General features: G+C 35.9%; 2 protein-coding genes across 2 annotated transcripts; both read left to right on the plus strand.

Annotated features, from left to right (window-relative positions):
* The first annotated feature begins 8,460 nt into the window (after window positions 1-8,460).
* Window positions 8,461-11,528, plus strand: mrps14 (mitochondrial ribosomal protein S14). Its single transcript, XM_053500976.1, has 3 exons — window positions 8,461-8,578; window positions 10,548-10,712; window positions 11,150-11,528. The coding sequence occupies exons 1-3, from the start codon at window positions 8,510-8,512 to the stop codon at window positions 11,330-11,332; spliced, it is 417 nt and encodes a 138-aa protein (XP_053356951.1). The 5' UTR covers window positions 8,461-8,509; the 3' UTR covers window positions 11,333-11,528.
* A 957-nt stretch (window positions 11,529-12,485) lies between these two features.
* cacybp (calcyclin binding protein) lies at window positions 12,486-18,266 on the plus strand. The gene is made up of 6 exons (XM_053512406.1): window positions 12,486-12,617; window positions 14,055-14,268; window positions 14,383-14,479; window positions 16,233-16,332; window positions 16,420-16,514; window positions 17,817-18,266. Exons 1-6 carry the CDS (start codon window positions 12,600-12,602, stop codon window positions 17,974-17,976), a joined length of 684 nt encoding a protein of 227 aa, XP_053368381.1. The 5' UTR covers window positions 12,486-12,599; the 3' UTR covers window positions 17,977-18,266.
* The last annotated feature ends 311 nt before the right edge of the window (window positions 18,267-18,577 follow it).

Genomic DNA, 18,577 nt, shown 5'->3' on the forward strand with positions numbered 1-18,577 from the left:
TTTTTTTTTTCTAAAGGACTGAGAGATGACACCATGGTGGAGGAAGGAGACAAATGTTCACCAGGGTACAGGAAGCTGCCATTGTAAACTTGGTTTTGGAAAATAATGAAATCAGATTACGAGAAATTCAAAGTCACATCATCCAAGACAACACTTTATTCGACAACATTTAACGAGTCAGTCTGTCCACATTGGCTCGCATTCTCAAGGCAAAACCAAATCAGAATGAAACAACTTTATAAGGTGCCGTTTGAGAGAAATTCTCAAAGAAACAAAGAGCTCAGACGAGCATATGTGGATGTAAGTACTATATTGACTACAGTACACTACACGCAACATTGTTTCCCAGTGTACTGGCTAACACCATATTGACAGATTTTTGTTCTTTTTTTTCAGGGAGTACTGGAAATGGATGCTCATGCAATCCCACATAAGTTCATCTTTATAGATGAGGCTGGGTTCAACCTAGCAAAGAACAGAAGAAGGGGGAGAAACGTCATTGGCCACAGAGCCATTATAGATGTTCCTGGCCAACGTGGTGGGAACATCACAATGTGCGCTGCCATCTATATATATAGCGCTATATATATATATATATAAATAAATAAATCTCCAGTAAGCATGGTGACCTCCACCGTCATGCCAACCTTCGTGCAGCCCCAGTCCAAAACTGGTTTGCTCACCACCCAACATTTCTCGTGCAATACCTCCCACCATACTCACCATTTCTGAACCCCATAGAAGAGTTCTTTTCGGCATGGCAGTGAAAGGTAGACGCCCGGCAGCCCTTTGTGCGCATGCCTCTTGTGCAGGCCATGGAAGAGGCATGTGATTGGATTGATGTGGGTGCAATTCAGGGACTCAAGGCGCTTCTTCCCTCGATGTCTGGCAAGGGAAGATATGGCCTGTGATGTTGATGAGGCGTTGTGGCCAGACCCGGCCCCTATGGGACTATATTTTTTACTGTTATATATTTTTTCTAAAATTTTCTTTTTCAGTTTACTGTTTTTTGTAAGAATAGTTTTGTTCAGTCCCATGTAAATATATCTGCTGTGCATATGTTGCACTGACTTGTTTACTGTAGTGAAAAAATTAAAACAAAAAATGTTTCAACAGCATATGTGTGTATCTGCAAATATTTCTGTGCATGTGAACAATCTGATACATGATACAACAGTGTGTAGTTGGTTAGGCAAAATTCTGGTAATATGAATGAAGTGTGTGCTATTTCATGCAAAAGTTTGATTTTAATAATGCCATGTGTATTTTCGGTTGCAGTGCTTGATTTTGCAGGATATATGAGGTATTTTGTAGTTTGGGTGTGTGGTTTTGTGAATTGTGTTTAGTATTTTGATAAAACCAGACTAGTTTGAAAAATTGTGTGTTAGCAATTGGAAAAAACTGTAATGTCCTGGGTAAATAATACACATCCAAATAAAATGTTAAAATGATTTTCTGCTCATAAGTTGTGCTGCGTGTTATTCTGACATTTAAATATTGTTAAATGCCATCATTTGTTAGCGAAAATCAAATTTGACAGTCTATAGTCAATTTTTGTCACTGAACTATTATCTGATATATTAACAGAAAATAATCAATTGCAGAGTGCCAAATCGATGAACCCCATATGTGGTTCTTCTCCCAACCTTTTTGTTACAAATGTGAATACACATGACTGTCTAGAACAGGGAACCTAAAATTTAGAATTTTATGTTAGGGCTAGGGCTAGCTTGGGCCCTAAATATTTGTCATGTCAACTGTGTGCATGCATACGTGCGTGCGTGCATGCATGCTTGTGTGCATGTGTGTGCATGCGTGTGAGAGATGTGAGTGTGTGAGTGTTAACATTTGTGATGTGTATGTGAGTGATGCATGTGTGTTTATGCCTGCATGCGTGTGTGTCTGTGTGTGGAAGAGAGAGATGTGAGTGTGTGAGTCTTAACATTTTTGATGCGTATGGGCACTGGTGGCTCAGTGGTAGGTGTTTTGCCTGCCGACTCCCAGCCAGTTCCCAAACCCCCAGCCACTGGACGCAGTGCCGGTCCAAAGCCTGGATAAATGGGAGGGTTGCATCAGGAAGGGCATCCGGCGTAAAACCTGTGCCAAGTTGTTGTGCGGACTGGATATTCCGCTGTGGCCTGGAGCAGCCAAAAGACCAACAATGTGTGTTGAATTGGCGGCAGATGCTGGGAAAAAAAACACATTATGTAGTCAAAAGAACCAAATAATGACTCATGACTCTATGCAGATCTGGATGAAGTAAGCAGGATTTATTGCAGCAATAAAACCCAAGTGAGCTGCACTTGTAATGCTTAGGTCATAAATCCAAGCATTATCAAGAGCAGACTGTCTGATAGCAACATGCACACTCATTATATACAGTTTTTAAAAGGAGGGATGTACACCTTATCTCCTCCCTTAGTTTTTTCCCCCCTTATTTTTTAACCCATTATAGGCAAACTTTTCCCAAGAAATTCTCCCATTATGATTACATATTTCTATCATATTGCGTTATGTCATATACATCGACTTCTGACTTCATACTTCATCTGTACCAAGTGGTTATATCAGCACAGCTGTAATGAGGTCGTAGGCAAGAGAGCACATTATAAATACATTATATTGTTATAAGGAGTGCTATGATCTCAAACCCTACCCTTTCCTGAAACATTCAAAACCATTCATGTGGGATGGCTCATTGGAATTATGCAGCCCTGTAGGAGTTTAGTGGTGAATGATGCTTTACCTTAGCTGGAAAATAAAAATGTATCTGTACCTCGTTTATAATAATTGTAACATGTAGGGGCTAAATAAACCTATTAGAGTAAAGAGGTCCTATTATTTTAAAAGGGCCTACCAGGTCTTCCTTGTTCGCATACTGTACAGTGCCCCAAAAGTGCACTTCCTTTTAACCTTGGTGGTCCTACTAAATGATTTCACAGATGCTGCTTAAAATGCACAGAAACATATTTTCCCCTTTTCATACTGTCCTTTTCTTGGTTGTTATTGGGTTTAACAGTTAACAGTTGCAGAATATTTTTATTTAACAGAAAACAGATGTTAAAGAATGGCACAGTCTAATCCATTACTGAAATGATAAAGGTTCTTTGACACTTGATTGAGCAGTGATAATAATATATAATTAGAAACAAATGGATAAAACCAAATGTAGCATCTGAATGAGTTATGCTTTTATTAACACCAAAAAAAAAAGATAGTAGTTGATTACTGTTGTCAGTCTGAGAAGGTGGAATGTAAAGGACAGTTAACCTAGACTGTTATACCCTCAAGAGAATCCTAAACAGCTGTACCCGGTATCAAAACATTACAAGGGTTAGCAAGGCCTTGAACTCAGGTCAAAACAGAACTTCATCTTGTAGCCTGAAGCTGTCATGATCAGGAAAGTCATAATTAGACACTAAATTGTTAAGTTTGAATCTAATAATCACAAAAATGTTCTGAAATGATCCATATACTGTAAGGCAGGTGTTAAAAGATTTTTTTTAATATGTAGATCAATTTAAATAATGTAAGTAATTTTCAGCAGCTCTGTAAATACAAACACAAATAGGAGAAAAAATAAATGGTTAAAAAACAGTTCATGTCATTGAGTGAATGCTTTACATTTCAGGAAATTCTACTGATTCATTTGCTCCTGCTTTTATATTCATCATTCGTATGTCAGCCTTTAAGCTAAGTGGTCAGTGGGTACTGATGGGGGGGGGGGGGGGGGGTTATGTGGTCAGTGGTTAATGCCTTATGTTTCTTATTCAATTTTTTTTTGTTTTCCATTCTATAGTATAATACAGTTGAGTAGTTGCAGTAGCTCTCTCTGGATAGCAGCAGTTGAAACAGGACGCTGAGTGGATGGTCAATGGTAATGTTGCTTGTTTTCCTTTGACATCTTTTTTTGTAATTCCTCGGGATGAGGGAAAAGGCAGCACCAGTGTTGTACCGGGTGGATTTCATGTGTGCATTCTGCAGTGGTGTGGCTGCCGTAAAAAAACATGATGCTGCTCTCCACTATGGACCCATATAAGTTACTGCAGAGGAGCTGTTGTGGCAGGTTTAAGTGGAGGTGTTGTTTGCCCTTTTTTGATTACTTGTTACAGCTGGTAGAAACATGAAACTGCTTACCATTTCCTCTATCATCATCTTATTGCTCTTCTCCTCTTTATGAAATAATAATCAGTGCTTTAGTTTGGGTGACATAGACGGAGAGCTTGTTGGGACTTCACTACTCGTTGATGAGGTTCATGTGGCCAAAAACTGACCAAAAAGGTCTTTACTCATCCTGCCATTTGGTTTTTCCTATCTGTCTCTTTTTTTTTTTTTTTTACAAAATGCTCAAATCTCATAATTAGATAAAGTTCTCCATTTTAAAATAGAACAGATATTGCTGTAATTACATAATGAAAGTAAATCCAGTTATAAATATCATATACATATATAGGTTGTATAGGTTGTGTAGGTTATAACACATGACAATATCTATAAAAATCTGATGATAATAATAAAAAAATATCTCTGTGAAGACTGTTATATAACATAAGGCTTGTTGGCACTTCTACTAGAATGTTAAACACACCTCTCTGGTGAATTCATACTGTTTAAAAGGTAATTTCCTTTGGGTATTATTGTATACAAGAATGAACATGCAGACATATTTAAGGCCAAGAAGAAGCTTAATGGGTGAATAAGAAACTGGGTGGTCACTAATGATTTATAGCACTTTACTGTAACCTGACTACCCGAAGTCTCAAATAAACAAATGAATAACTCCTTCACCAGCTTTTAGTAAAAGTTTGGGGATCTATAATGACACTATTGTGTTACATATATACAGATGTTACTATAAAGTCTGCCACATCTCCAAACAGACCAGCATGAGGTTTATATAAATTTAACCTCAATATTGTGCAAGAACTTAGGAATTTTGCACTTCTTTGTAGTGTGCCTGCCATGGATTTAAAGCTGTTATGATTTGAGTTTCTTTGGATTTTCAAATATTATATTTTAATAGCATTGATGATCAATGCCTCTTGGCCAATGCCTGTACAACATTATAACACCACAAAAGAAGGTTAAAGAATTTTATATATTCAAATATTTTTTAATTAATTTATTTGGTAGACTTTTATATGTTCCTCATTACTTCTACTGTACAGTGCTTTGGGTGGTAATGCACAGTAAACATTTACCTCTTACATTTAAACATTTATACCTTTAGCTGATTTTTTCAACATCAACTTAAAATTCAGTCAAAAAGCCACATGAGTGGTAAGGGTCTAACACTGGCAGCTTTGCAGTGCAGGTAATGAATCCATGACCAGCACCTGTAGTGTTACAGAGCATAAAGGTCATATTATACAGTATGTCATGAATATAAACAAAATAATGCAATTAAAGTGGAGAGGGAAATTAGTTGGCAAGACAACTCTTTTGGCATTAAAAATTGTAGCGGCGCTAGGAACTAATAGGACCAGATTTTGTTTAAAGAATTAACAATGATTGGTTGGTTGGTTGATTGATTGATTGATTGATTGATTGATTGATTGATTGATTGATCTGGAGATTGTTCTTGAAAACTATTTAGACCAGTGAAATACTGATATATTGATATATATTAATATTGAACGATTCTTTTTGTTCTGCATCAAAATAAGGTTCTGGGCATCAAATTATTACGTGTTTTCCTTATAGGTCATTAGTTCAAATCCCCTCTGAGCAGAATGGCTGTGGTTTCAGGGGGAGGGGTAAGTTACACCACCCTATTGTGTGAGAGCAGCAGTTCATAAAATAGATAGGGCGGCTAATGTCAACTATTTGCCCTTCCTGGTTCGGATATGATAAACCTAAAATTGTTCATCTATTCTTTGTTGCTTATCCTGTACTGTCCATTGTCACAGGGGCCTGGAGCCTATTTCAGTTGCATGAGTCTACAAGCCTCAGTTCAGTTTCTATATAATGAACAGTGTACACATTTATTGCAGGGCACATTTACACACCACGGGCAATTTGGGAATGCCAATTAGCTTAATCTGCATGTCTTTGGACTGTGGGTGGAAACCAGAGTTCACAGAGAAAACCCACTAAGCATGAGTACATGCAAACTCATTGCACACAGACCTGAGGCAAGAATCGAATACTCGAGAGGCGAGGCCACAGTGCTAACCATTATGCCAACTTAAAATTGCCATGCTGCCAATCTAACCTTTTTTTTTTATATATAATGTAAAAATTTATTATATGAAAAAAAGATCATTATGTAGAATAAACGTAAATGGTTTTCTTCAAAATGTAGGAGTTTAAGTGGGCATTAAAAATGTTAGTTTTCTTTTTTGTTTTTTTTTACTTTTATAGTGAATAAAGTAACTTTTCATAATAATAATAATAGTCTCCATAGGTTGTAGGAGAGTCATTAGCAATTTGTTAATTAATTCTCTTCAACTGTTTTTATATGTTGTGACTTTTTTATAAGCAATCGGCATGAGCTGCATTTCCAAATGTTAATTTATTACCACAATGGACATGACCATAACCTGTCAGATTGCGTCCCACAACTTTGGAACTACGTTAAAATGACCAAAAACTGCCTCCAGTAATCTTCCTTTTGCCCATTACTTCCAGCTGTTCCTTATTTCTTATTTATGTAAGTAAAATGAGTTAAACTTTGTATATAGGCAACCACACGCAGATTTAAACACATGATCACAGATTAGGAATCAATGGTTTCTTTCAGGCTGTGTTGGAAACAACATACTGTATTGGAGCTGCCGAACATTAAGAGGTTGTAGATTCCTTATTATTCCTATTGTGTTATTGATAGAGTTTGGAAAGCTATTGTTTTTTGGATAGAAAATGAATCATGTGTTCAGTATAACTGTTAGTCACATTGTTCTTAAATTAAGACCTTTTCTTTAAAAGGGGGTAAATTAATGAAATGTCTCAGCTGCACTGAAACAATTAATTGAATGTGACAAGTGAAATAATATCCACATGTGTTGAAATGTTCTGTTGATATATACAGTAATAAATACAAACAGGACTCCTCTGTCCTGAAGACTTTCTGGGAAAAAAATATATTTGTATAACATATTTATGACATAATTGTTAAAATTATATAATTATAATCTGGATCATCAGTCAATAATTTTTTTATATAAACATGATTATGTATTAATGCATTAAACCAATGATTTGCAATGAATTTAACTGTCATAAATGCTATTCATTAAATATGTAGCATGCATTTAAATTATATTTTAACCTCATTCAAATTTTTCAGGTTATATGAGATGCATCCTGGGTAGCCTGAAATTTACACTCAAGTTTCCATAAGTGGATAGTACATAACTTCAATACGCTAAACTTAAAGTTAAACCTCTGTTTGCTAGAAAGCGTAAAGATTGGACCTTATGACAATGGGGAAAAAGCGACTGGTGGCATTAGGGGAGGAAGGCAAGCGATGCCCCCTTCATGCAGTGGAAGTGCATGAAGTCAGCTGATGACCTGAAGTAGTGAATGACACGGGTATCACATCTATGAGGTTTTTCTTCTCTGATCACACAGGGCATATTTCAGAACAAAAACTGTGAAAGAGTGGTTCTGGGAGAATGAGGAATCATTTTCATACATGAACAGGCCACTACATTGTGCACTGTAGTAAGCTAAAGGGGAGTGAATACAATTTTGGAGTGTGTGAGGTTTTTTTGCCAGGCAGTGTAATCTAAATAAATAAATGTTTTGTCTATATATTGGTCAAAACTCGCTTTTTAAGTGATATCTTTATCTTTCATACATTGAAAGCACCCGAAACCAGTCTGTCTGTCTGTCTGTCTCTCTCTGTGTCTCTCTCTCTCTGTCTGTCCAGAATTTAAGTTTTAGCTTAAACTTATAGCTGAAGTTAAACCTGCGCCTAAATGAAATCAAAATGTTTTCAAAATTAAGTGAAGTTATTATAAGTTATGTGCCAGATTATTTCAGCCTTTTTTTATTTTTTTTTTTACTAATGTAGCGTTTTTCCCTCGAGGTGGGTTCGGATATACGCGACACTGAACAAAGCCAATTACTGTAACGCAATAGTTTACAGTGTACAGACGGAGTAAGCGTAAGAAACACAAACGAGGGTAGTGCACCTACAAGCCGACAAAATCCTCAAGAAACAGAAACAATGGAATAAAACTAGCGATGTTATAAACAGTTACATACCAGATTTAATCATCTACTTTAAAATAAGCTTTGTTGCAGAAAGACAGACCTGCGGGCTTCAACCTGAAATAATACCACTGATTTAAGCTGACTTCATTTACATATAATTACTTTTTTTAAACTGATAGGCTTATTTTTAGCTTTAACTTTTTAAACAAGTCGACAAACTCTAACGCTAATATATCATATTGCTAAACGGACACTATGCACATGTTTGAGTCCAAGGCCACTAGATGGCAGTAACGACGTTCAAAGTCAAACCAGGCAGTGAGCGAGCGGCTAAACGAGTAAATGTAACATGTCTGCCTGCACAATGCTACGGTTGGGTTTGGGGTTACTTCAGTCTTCGTTGAAGTTCACTAAACAGGTAATGTCACACCAGGTGTGTTTCAGAGCTGCTGTGTACAAAACTATACCTACTGCTTTCGCAAAAGAAAACCTCGAGATCTGTGTGGCTTTGTAACGTGTACCGTATAAGCATGTGCTATAGCTAACTGCCAGAACCTGATGGGGAATCCGAAATGTCTGTGAAGGACACGCGCGCGCTCACACACACACACACACACACACACACACTACATAAGGTGCAAATGGCTTTATTTCTTTTTTATTTATTACACTGATTCGGTGAGGAATCTAATCAAACCGGTTTGACTTGAACACCCCCGGATATTATTGTATAGTAAATCATTATATGCCGTTTGAACATGTAAACTTGTAAGATATTTTACAAATTATTTATATTATTACTTAATGTTATAGTAAATTATTCACAGTGTATATATCAGTTAGACTGATCTGCCTGATTGCACAGCCTTAAGTTCTGTTGTGTTTTGACTTTTGCTGTAATGTTTTGCTCTGGTGCTGTGGGGGGAAAACTTTGCTAACGTTATGACACTTCAGCTAGAAGTTTCCTTAAATTCTGTGTAGCTAGTTTTGCATAATGCTGTGACAAAATCTGGCTGGACAGACGGACAGACAGACTGGTTTCGTGTCCTCCAATGTATGATACATAAAGATATCTGACCAATATACAGACAAAACATTTATTTTATTTATTTAGATTACACTGCCTGGCAAAAAAAAAAACCTCACACACTCCAAAATTGTATTCACTCACCTTTAGCTACACCACAATGTGGTGGCCTGTTCATGTATGAAAATGATTCCTCATTCTCCCAGAACCACTCTTTCACAGTTTGTGTCCTAGAATATGCCCTGTGTGATCAGAGAAGAAAAACTTCATAGATGTGATACCCGTGCCATTCACTACTTCAGGTCATCAGCTGACTTCATGCACTTCCACTGCATCATGGGGGCATCGCTTGCCTTCCTCCCCTAATGCCACCAGTCGCTTTTACCCCATTGTCATAAGGTCCAATCTTTATGGATATGAAGATAAACAAAAATAAGTGAAGGTTATGAAGGTTAAAAATAAGTGTTATACTCACCTATTTTACCAGTACATGTTATAAAAAGATAACAAAATCATTGGCAACCCTATATGTATATTGTGTTATTAAGAAAAGGATTTTTAATATTTATCAATGGAAGCATGTCTGCTAAATCCAGGTGCATTTTTTTTTTCTAACTTTTGTGGCTTATATTATATTTTCAGCATGTTTTAGTGTCTTTAGTAGAATTGTGCAGTTTGCTAAATTATTATCATCAATTAAATATAATTAATGCTGTTACAATGGGCAACTGTTTCTAACGTCTCCTTTCAGTCCAATGGTACTGAGTTTTTGTTTTTTGTCCTGATTTTCATATTAAATGTGACAGCAGTTAGCATACTGTACATACTGTATTGTGATACTTTTTCAGTTAGCATACTGTACATGTGTATTGAAGCAATAGAAATATTTTCATGTATTGTGATATGATTTTATCTCCTTAGCATAAAGCCATATATTATTAAAATTTTACATTGATTTAGGTCTCTTACATAGGTATTAGTAAGAAATTCAACCATTCAGATTTAGACTCTTTTTGTTAAATGTTTATACAGTATAGTTTATGTAGTTTGTATACATGGATACATTTTATTTACATATTATGCACAGAATAATGAGTTGTTCAGGTCTTGTGTCAATAAGTAAGCTTTCTGTCAGACTCTGGCTTAAACTTGGCTTAGATCATACATGTCCTTGAAACTGTTTTTTTTTTTTTTTCTCAGATATATTTTAGGTTTTCATACGCTGGTAACAGTGGTCTAACAATAAGGCTAAATTATGCTTTTTAATATTTACTCTCTTTCTCTCTCTCTCTCTCTCTCTCTATATATATATATATATATGTATGTATGTGTGTATGCATGTATGTGTGTGTGTATGCAGCCATGCAGAAGTTCACAGGGACTATTGGAGCAGGTCCGAAGTTATTACGTTGACTGGAGAATGCTGAGAGATGTGAAAAGAAGACAGATGGCGTACGAGTATGCTGACACAAGACTGCGGATCAATGCCATCAGAAAGAACACACTCCTACCCAAAGAGTTACAGGTGAAGCCCGTCACAGATTGAGTTGGTGCTTTTTCTACTTGCTAAATTCTATCCCTGTATGTGAAATGAGTTTTATAAACCAACTTTACTAATAGTACACATTTTCCAAAATCACTGTACCCCTGACACCCACCCCTCAGATTAGCTGCTTTCTTTTCGCTCAACACGTATTTGCAAAATTTAAGATGGATAATCTTAAGTTTTAAAAATGTTTATTTGCAAATGTATGGTGAGATCATAAAGGTGTTTCATATATTTGAGCTATCTGTATGTTAATACTGCTGATATTAAGAGAGTACCTCTGTATATGGAAATAATGATTTTTAAGTCACCTGAATTTTATCTCAAATGTTTAAAAAAAAAAAAAAAAAGATAATAAACTCTCAAACCAATTGTGAGACCAGAAAGTTGACACAGACACCACTTTCTTCCTGCAGGAGGTAGCTGATAAAGAAATTGCTGCATTGCCCCGAGACAGTTGCCCAGTTCGTATCCGCAACAGATGTGTGATTACCTCACGACCCCGCGGAGTGAAACGCCGGTGGCGATTGAGCCGCATTGTTTTCAGACATCTAGCAGACCACAATCAGATGTCAGGCATACAGAGAGCAATGTGGTGAAAACAGTGGACCATTTAGTGCTTACAGCTTCAGTAAGGGGAAACCAACATTCAAAATGTTCATAGTCCTAGCAGAAATGCATCATCCACATTTTCATGTTCATTTTTGAAGATATTGTACTTTAAATTGTCCTAATAATCTGGGTATCTGTATTTTACTGCTTTGTGCATAATAAAGCTTGCTTCCTTAAACCCAATCAGGTATTTGTCCTACCTTTTATTTAGGTTTTCAATTTATAAGGAGAGTAAGAACAAAAATAAAAATCTTGACACTTTCCATATATACATACCCACTACTACTGTGAAAGGTGTCATAAAGACTAATGTGCAAACTTTCTACTATTTTAGTCACTAAACGCTGTATGAAGGTGTCAAGGTTCTCTGTTCATTCGTATGGGCTTCCGATCAAGTGTAATATCTTGAGAACGAGTGATTGAATATTTGAAGGATTTATGTGGAGTTGTCACTGGAGTCACCAGATAAACCAATACATTTTTTATTTAGACAGGTTCAAGGTCACATTTTTTTCAGTACTTTCCTGTTAAAAATATAAGAGTTTCTAGACACAGATTTTTTGGAAGAATTAGAGTTTTTGGTAGTGAAGGCATCTATGACAAACACCATTGACAATTATTTTTGTTCTTTAAGCAAACAAAGTGGCAAACGAGCATTAAATAATTATTTTAAGAAAAGCCAGACTGGAATTAAGAGACCAGATAAGGGAGAATGAGACCTACAGTTGATGGTAATGCAACCTACTGGATTCCAACTGCTGTTAAACAATAAGGGAAATGATGGGGACTGCTGGGGCTTAAACCCCTGACCTTCTGATCAGTAACCCAAAGCTTTAACTATATGAGGCACCACTGCCCCTCTAGCAGTTATAGAATGACTGTTTTTAGGCGTTTAGTATTGCTTATTTATTGATTTATATTAATTTTAATATATAGGTTTTAGTTATTTTATGCAATAGTGATGCTCCGTGCCTTTATTTTGAAATTGTGTGTGTGTGTGTGTGTGTGTGTGTGTGTGTGAGAGAGAGAGAGAGATTAAAGTGTGACTATAATAAGTGTGTATGATAAGTATCAGTATTGGTGTGTGTTAGTTGGACTGTTAATGCGGTTGGACTCAAAATATTGAAGTGACTTTTATTTTGCTCTGAGACCGGAAGTAAAGCGGCAGTGCAGAAACCTTCTAGAACAGCAGCTGCACATGCTTTACATATACACCTTTCCGATCAGGCAGAGATTATTAGAGCAGTCAGAGTCATGGAGCTCAGCGAGCAGGTATGTGTTATTATTGTGATACATATTATCCATCAAACACTGAATGCACATTAGAGTGTGTGTGTTTGTGTGATGGTTTTAGTTGGCTTACTTGGCTGTCAGTTTGTTTTGGCACTGTGCTAAACTGTTTACCCGCTAGTGTTACTGATTCAGCCAGTTATTAGCTAGTTATAGTGATGCTAATGCTAAAGCTAATGAAGAAAACTGAAAGTGTAATTAGAATTAAACTGGGTAAATTATGTAGATCTTTTCTGACCTTTTTCGCTTATTTTGCTTTATATTTATGAAAAAAGGCCTTTTGGGACTGACGTCAAATGTGTAATTAAACCTATGACAATCTGCAATTTGTAAATGTAATGTGCAGTAGTTTAGTATCTGGAGATCATGTTTTAAACACAGTAGAGTTTACTAAATAATTGTTATAGTCTTCTTACTTATTCTTTTTTTTTTCCGGCTGCTCCTGTTAGGGATTGACACAGTGGGCCATTTGTCTCCATCTAACTCTCTTTCCCATCTTCTCTTGTCACTCCAATCACCTACAGTACATGTCCTCCTCACCACATCCATAAACCTCCTCTTGGCCGTTCCTCTTCTCCTCCTGCCTAAAAGCTCCATCTCTAACGTCTCCTCCTGATGTAACCCTCATCCCTCCTACACATGTCGTTTGTCATCTTAATCTGGCCTCTTTAACATGGTCCCCACAAATTCTACCTGCACTGTCCCTTTAATGTATATTAAAGGGACAGTGCAGTTAGGACATGTGGGGACCACGTTAGAGATCATGTTCCTAATCCTTACTAATCCCGTCCATTCTTGTCACTGCCAATGCAAATGACAGCATCTTCAGCTCTGCCACCTCCAGTTGTTCTGCTTCCTGTCGTTTTGTTAGCAGCAACATCTCCAAACCGTACGACATGGCTAGTCTCACAACCATACTGTACACCTCTGTTAGAAGTCTGTAGCTAAAATCCTTTTTCTATTTATTTTTGTATTATATGTTCATTCTACTTTATCTCTTGTAAAGTAAAAGTATCAGTCTCAAAAATTTACTATCACTGCTCAAAAATTCCAGTGTACTTATACTGTCGGTATGTGTACAAATGGCAAATAACGTCTCTAGAATTTTCAATCTTAGTTATGCCATATGTCCACATGTCACAGGTATGAGTCCAAAACGTTCTTTAAAATAGTAAAGGGCTTTAAATTAATTAATAATAGTCAGTGTTATCACTGAAAATACAAATTTTAAGTAGTGACTTTCTGAGTGACATTTCTCAGAAGCTGTGTGACTGATAGAGACAAAGACGATATCATGTAAACACAGTCAGATTTATATTATAAATTGCATAATATATTTTGCATATATTGCATAAACATTATTCACAGCAGCCTTGGCTGCAGTTGATTATGTTGCTTATTTATTCATTTGCTGTGCAGATCACAGGACTTGAGTGTGACCTAAAAGAAGTTACAAGACTCCTGGAGATGTGTGAGAGGAAACGGGTGCAGGATGTCCTCTCACAGGAACAGAAAAGGATCGAGAAAGAGCTAGCTCATAAACAGCAACAGAGGGATCAACAAGCAAAAAGAGACTCTGTAGACAAGACAGACACAACAGTCAAGGGATACACAGTCAAAATAAACAATTATGGTGTGTATACATTAATTGTACTGTTAACTGGATTCTTATGCCTAGTAAACCCTCCATTAATTACAGTGCTTTTTTTATTTATTTATTTGTTTGTGTTTTTTTTTTCTTTTATAGGTTGGGACCAGTCAGAAAAATTTGTAAAAGTTTACATCACATTAAATGGAGTGCATACAGTCCCTGCTGACAATGTTCAGGTCAGCTTTACAGACAGGTATGTTACGTGTCAAACTGCAGATAAGCACAAGTAGTAACTAATGAACTGATTGTTATAAACCAGTGGCTCTCAACGCTGGTCCTGGAGGACCAGAGTTCCTGCACATTTTAGTGTTTTTCTTGCTGTATTAAATAATTGCCAGCAAGTGGTGCTCTAGGACCAAGGCAGAGAACCACTGTTATAAACTACAGTTAAGTTAGCAGATAAGTTATCAGATAGATTTTTCTTCACCTAACAAAGTACTAGTAGTACTAGAGTACTAGTAGCTTTAGCTAGTACTCTTATGTACAAGAGACCGAAACAGTTTTTTTTTGTTTTTTTTAACTGTTAGGAATGTTCAATAATAAAAGCACAGGTAAGGTAAATATACAAAACATTGTACCACATATTTGAGCACATTTTTATACCGTGTATGTATTTTCTTTTCTCCTGCTTTATAGAGGAATTATAATTTGACTATATTCATTAATTTTGTTGTGTAATAGACTTATGATCTGAAGAATGTCTCATAAAGAATATCTTTGTTAAGATGTTTGAAATCTACAGTTGTTCCCTTTATTTTAAGTCCACACTCAAACATACATATTAGCGGATGATGTTTTTTTCTTAAATATTTGGATATGTTATGTTACTCTGGTGCTAACTGCCCTAGAGGTTATGTGTTGTGTGCCATGTTGATGTGACAGGGTAATTTCTATGGTGGCCCTGAAGTGCAAAACTTGAATTTGTTATTTTGTTTTCAATTTTGTTAATTTGTCTTGCACTTCACGGCCATCGTAAATTTCTAGTGTGATTACATTACAATTTAAACATTTAAATGGAGAAGAATTAAATAATCTCAAATGCTGGTAGCCCACTCTCACTCACTATTTTTAGGTCAATATCATATTATTGAAAAATCCAGTGTAGAAATAATGATGACAGCAAATGTTGGACTCGTCATCAGAATGCAGGGCAGCTATTTAACAGTCACAATAAATTACAGCAGCGCTCAGGTCAGCTAGGTTGCTGTCTGAGAGATGACGTCTACTGTACAATGGTGTTAACAGAATTATTCGTATAAAAGCTGTTTTGGAAACTGGTCTGCTTAAACAGAGAGCTGGACCGACTGAAGGATTAAAGCACTACCTCATTACTATCGATAGTTAGTCAGAAAGCATTGTGAGCAATGTTGTAAGCCTATAGCCAAAGTAAACTTAAATCAACATGTCAATGAAAGATATTCAAACAATAAAGGTTCACTCAGAAATTTTATTGGATGTTACATACTAGAAATTACATACTAATAATTGTTCAGGGTGGACCTGTCCTTAAATATTTCTTAACTAAATGACTTTTGTTTGTTTGTTTTTTTTGAGTGTGGAGGAGGGAGAAATCCCATCTTGTCTATGTTCATTGGCTATAGATGGTATGCATTACTTGGTCGGGTCAGTGACCGCTACATACACTTACAGATTTTTGAAGCCTACATAAGCCTGAAGTTATATAGTGTAGCCCCAGACTTATGCAATACACGCAGAAATGTAGTGAAGTAAAATTACAGATATTTGCTGTACAGTATGATGTACTGGAGTAAAAGTAAAAAAGTATCTCCTTATTAATCAACTCAACTAAAGTACAGATTTGTAAAATATGTACTTAAGCACTTTACTTAATTACATTAAGCAAGTAAACGTAATTAGTTACATTCCAGTTCTGCATAAATGTATCCTCTGATATTAAATATTAATGCAGTTTCTGTCTTTTACAGGTCTTTCAATGTTCTTGTTAAAGATTTGGAGGGGAAAAACTATCAAATGACAGTCAACAATCTCTTGTTCCCCATTGTAGTGGAGGAAAGCAGTAGAAAGGTGTGTCAATTTTTCCAATACTGAGATAACTAAGTATTATCAGTTAACTGCATTGCTTTAGTCATTGAGGGTGTTTTTTCAAAACAGGTGAAAACAGACATGGTCCTCGTCATGTGCAAAAAGAAGACAACAAAGAAATGGGATTGTTTTACACAAGTGGAGAAACAGTCTAAGGAAAAAGAGTAAGTATGTCATAATACTCTAGACTACCATAAAAGAACACCATTAAAACTACTATCATCATGGCCAGTTACAATATGGCCTCTGTCTGTGCATTTTGTTCGGGATATTCAATTCAATATTATTTGTATAGCGCTTTTAACAATTGAATTTTGTTCAGAATATATATCTCCTTAAATGTCTATAGGTACTGCTTAACAATTGTCAACTTTTAGAACCAACAAAAGAAAAGCATAAAGTTTATCAGTGAGTAACACAAAATACCTTTTAGGGACTTTTGGTGGTTATACAGAAAAGATCCTCTAAAGGTCCGGGGGAAACTTTGGGATACATGGTAGCAGGTACTCCCTAAAGCTCCTGGAGATTTTAAGAATCTGCTTCTGTGAGAAACTACAACTGCCATGGCCAACTAAATACATATCCCCATGTATGGCCATGAAAAACATATCCCCAAATGAACACAAAACACTTAAATGACCACATAATCTACAGTACAGTGACTGTGGAGACGGAAGGCATATAAAGACATTCAGTAATCTCAGATTGTGTTCTATGTCATGAGCATTATAGGATAAGTCAAAAAGTAAAGGGAACGTGAACAGAGCTCTAAATTAAGAGTGAGATTAGCTAATAATATTTGTGTAATCTTTTATTTTCATCTATTTTTTTTGTATGAATACATTTTAAGAAATTTTGAATTTTCTACTTCTACTTTGTCAATTCAGAAAAAAACATCCTGTATAATACTTGTTTAATATTGGCATAGCATATCATATCAGTCAGAAATACTAAATCTGCTATACTGTATGTTTCAAATGTCTGTATCAAGAATTATACATTTCTAATAATGAATTTATAATACTAAACTTGTTTACATTTTCTTTTCTTTACATTAGACTTTATTATAAGCTTATATATTTAAGTGAGATCTGTACAGTTTATATATTTTGAGAAGTGCTTTGCAGTAAGATATTGATGTCATAAAATGTGATGGAAGACACATCTGAAGACACATCTCCCAAATACGTTGTAAATGTCTTGGTGAAAAAGTGAATTAGTGGTATAGAAATCTAACTATTTGTCAGTGTAATAGTTTACTCTGATAAGTACAATAATGTGTGCCTGTATGAATCAACGTGTGTGTGTGTGTCTTGTGATTCCACCCTGAATAGATGTTTTTAAACCACTCTTTTCAAACTCTGACTTCTAATTTATTGCTTTTTTTGTCTTTATTCGTTTCCCATAAAAATGTAATAACAGTTGATATAACTTAATGATACTAATATGTCATACATTCTCCTCAGCAAGCCCAACTATGATGAAAATGCAGACCCTGGAGAGGGGCTGATGAATATGCTGAAGAAAATCTACTCGGAGGGTGATGATGAAATGAAGCGCACCATCAACAAGGCCTGGGCAGAGTCACAGGAGAAGAAAGCCAAAGGAGATGAATTTAACTTCTAGCCATTGAAGAATTTTTCACTTGTTAGCCATTCCTGTGTTATTGTCTTTTTATTTAATATGCTTTTGTTAGCAGGCAAAAACATATTAAATAAATGGTATTTTTTATGGCTGAAAATACTTATTAGGACATGTCTATAAATGTGTTTGATAATTCAGCAATTGTTGTTTCCCGGGAGGATCAGGGAAAAAAAAAACAGTTTGAATCTATTTGCTCATAAAACCTAACATGCTTGATTTGGTTTTCAAGATTGCATACATTGACCATGGAAAATAAAATGTTGACAAATTCAGTTTTCATGTCTTCAGTGACTGTTCCCCCTTAAGCACAGGCACAAGTCTTTTAGGGTCGTGTTTCCACTAATTTGTGAAAGTATGGTATACTCAACATTTATATGCTCATTCACACACTACGGGCAATTTGGGGATGCCAATTATGCATGTCTTTGGACTGTGGGAGAAAATTGGAGCACCTGGAAGAAAGCCACCAAGCATGGGGAGAGCACACAGACTCTGGAGTGCTAACTGCTAAGCCACCATGTATGTAGGGCACTTTTTAAAAAGACTTACAGCACATCAATTTTTTTGTGTTTAGAAATATTTT

Source organism: Clarias gariepinus, chromosome 1 (genome assembly GCF_024256425.1).
Source record: "Clarias gariepinus isolate MV-2021 ecotype Netherlands chromosome 1, CGAR_prim_01v2, whole genome shotgun sequence".
NCBI lineage: Eukaryota > Metazoa > Chordata > Actinopteri > Siluriformes > Clariidae > Clarias > Clarias gariepinus.

Excerpts from the sequence above, each read along its gene's own strand:
- cacybp (XM_053512406.1), top strand. Across the intron at positions 14,480-16,232 it reads CAGGTCAGCTTTACAGACAG|GTCTTTCAATGTTCTTGTTA; the intron begins GTATGTTACGTG and ends TGTCTTTTACAG. Across the intron at positions 16,515-17,816 it reads AAACAGTCTAAGGAAAAAGA|CAAGCCCAACTATGATGAAA; the intron begins GTAAGTATGTCA and ends CATTCTCCTCAG.
- mrps14 (XM_053500976.1), top strand. The coding sequence starts at position 8,510 with ATGTCTGCCTGCACAATGCTACGGTTGGGTTTGGGGTTACTTCAGTCT. Across the intron at positions 8,579-10,547 it reads CGTTGAAGTTCACTAAACAG|CCATGCAGAAGTTCACAGGG; the intron begins GTAATGTCACAC and ends GTGTGTATGCAG. Across the intron at positions 10,713-11,149 it reads TCCTACCCAAAGAGTTACAG|GAGGTAGCTGATAAAGAAAT; the intron begins GTGAAGCCCGTC and ends TTCTTCCTGCAG.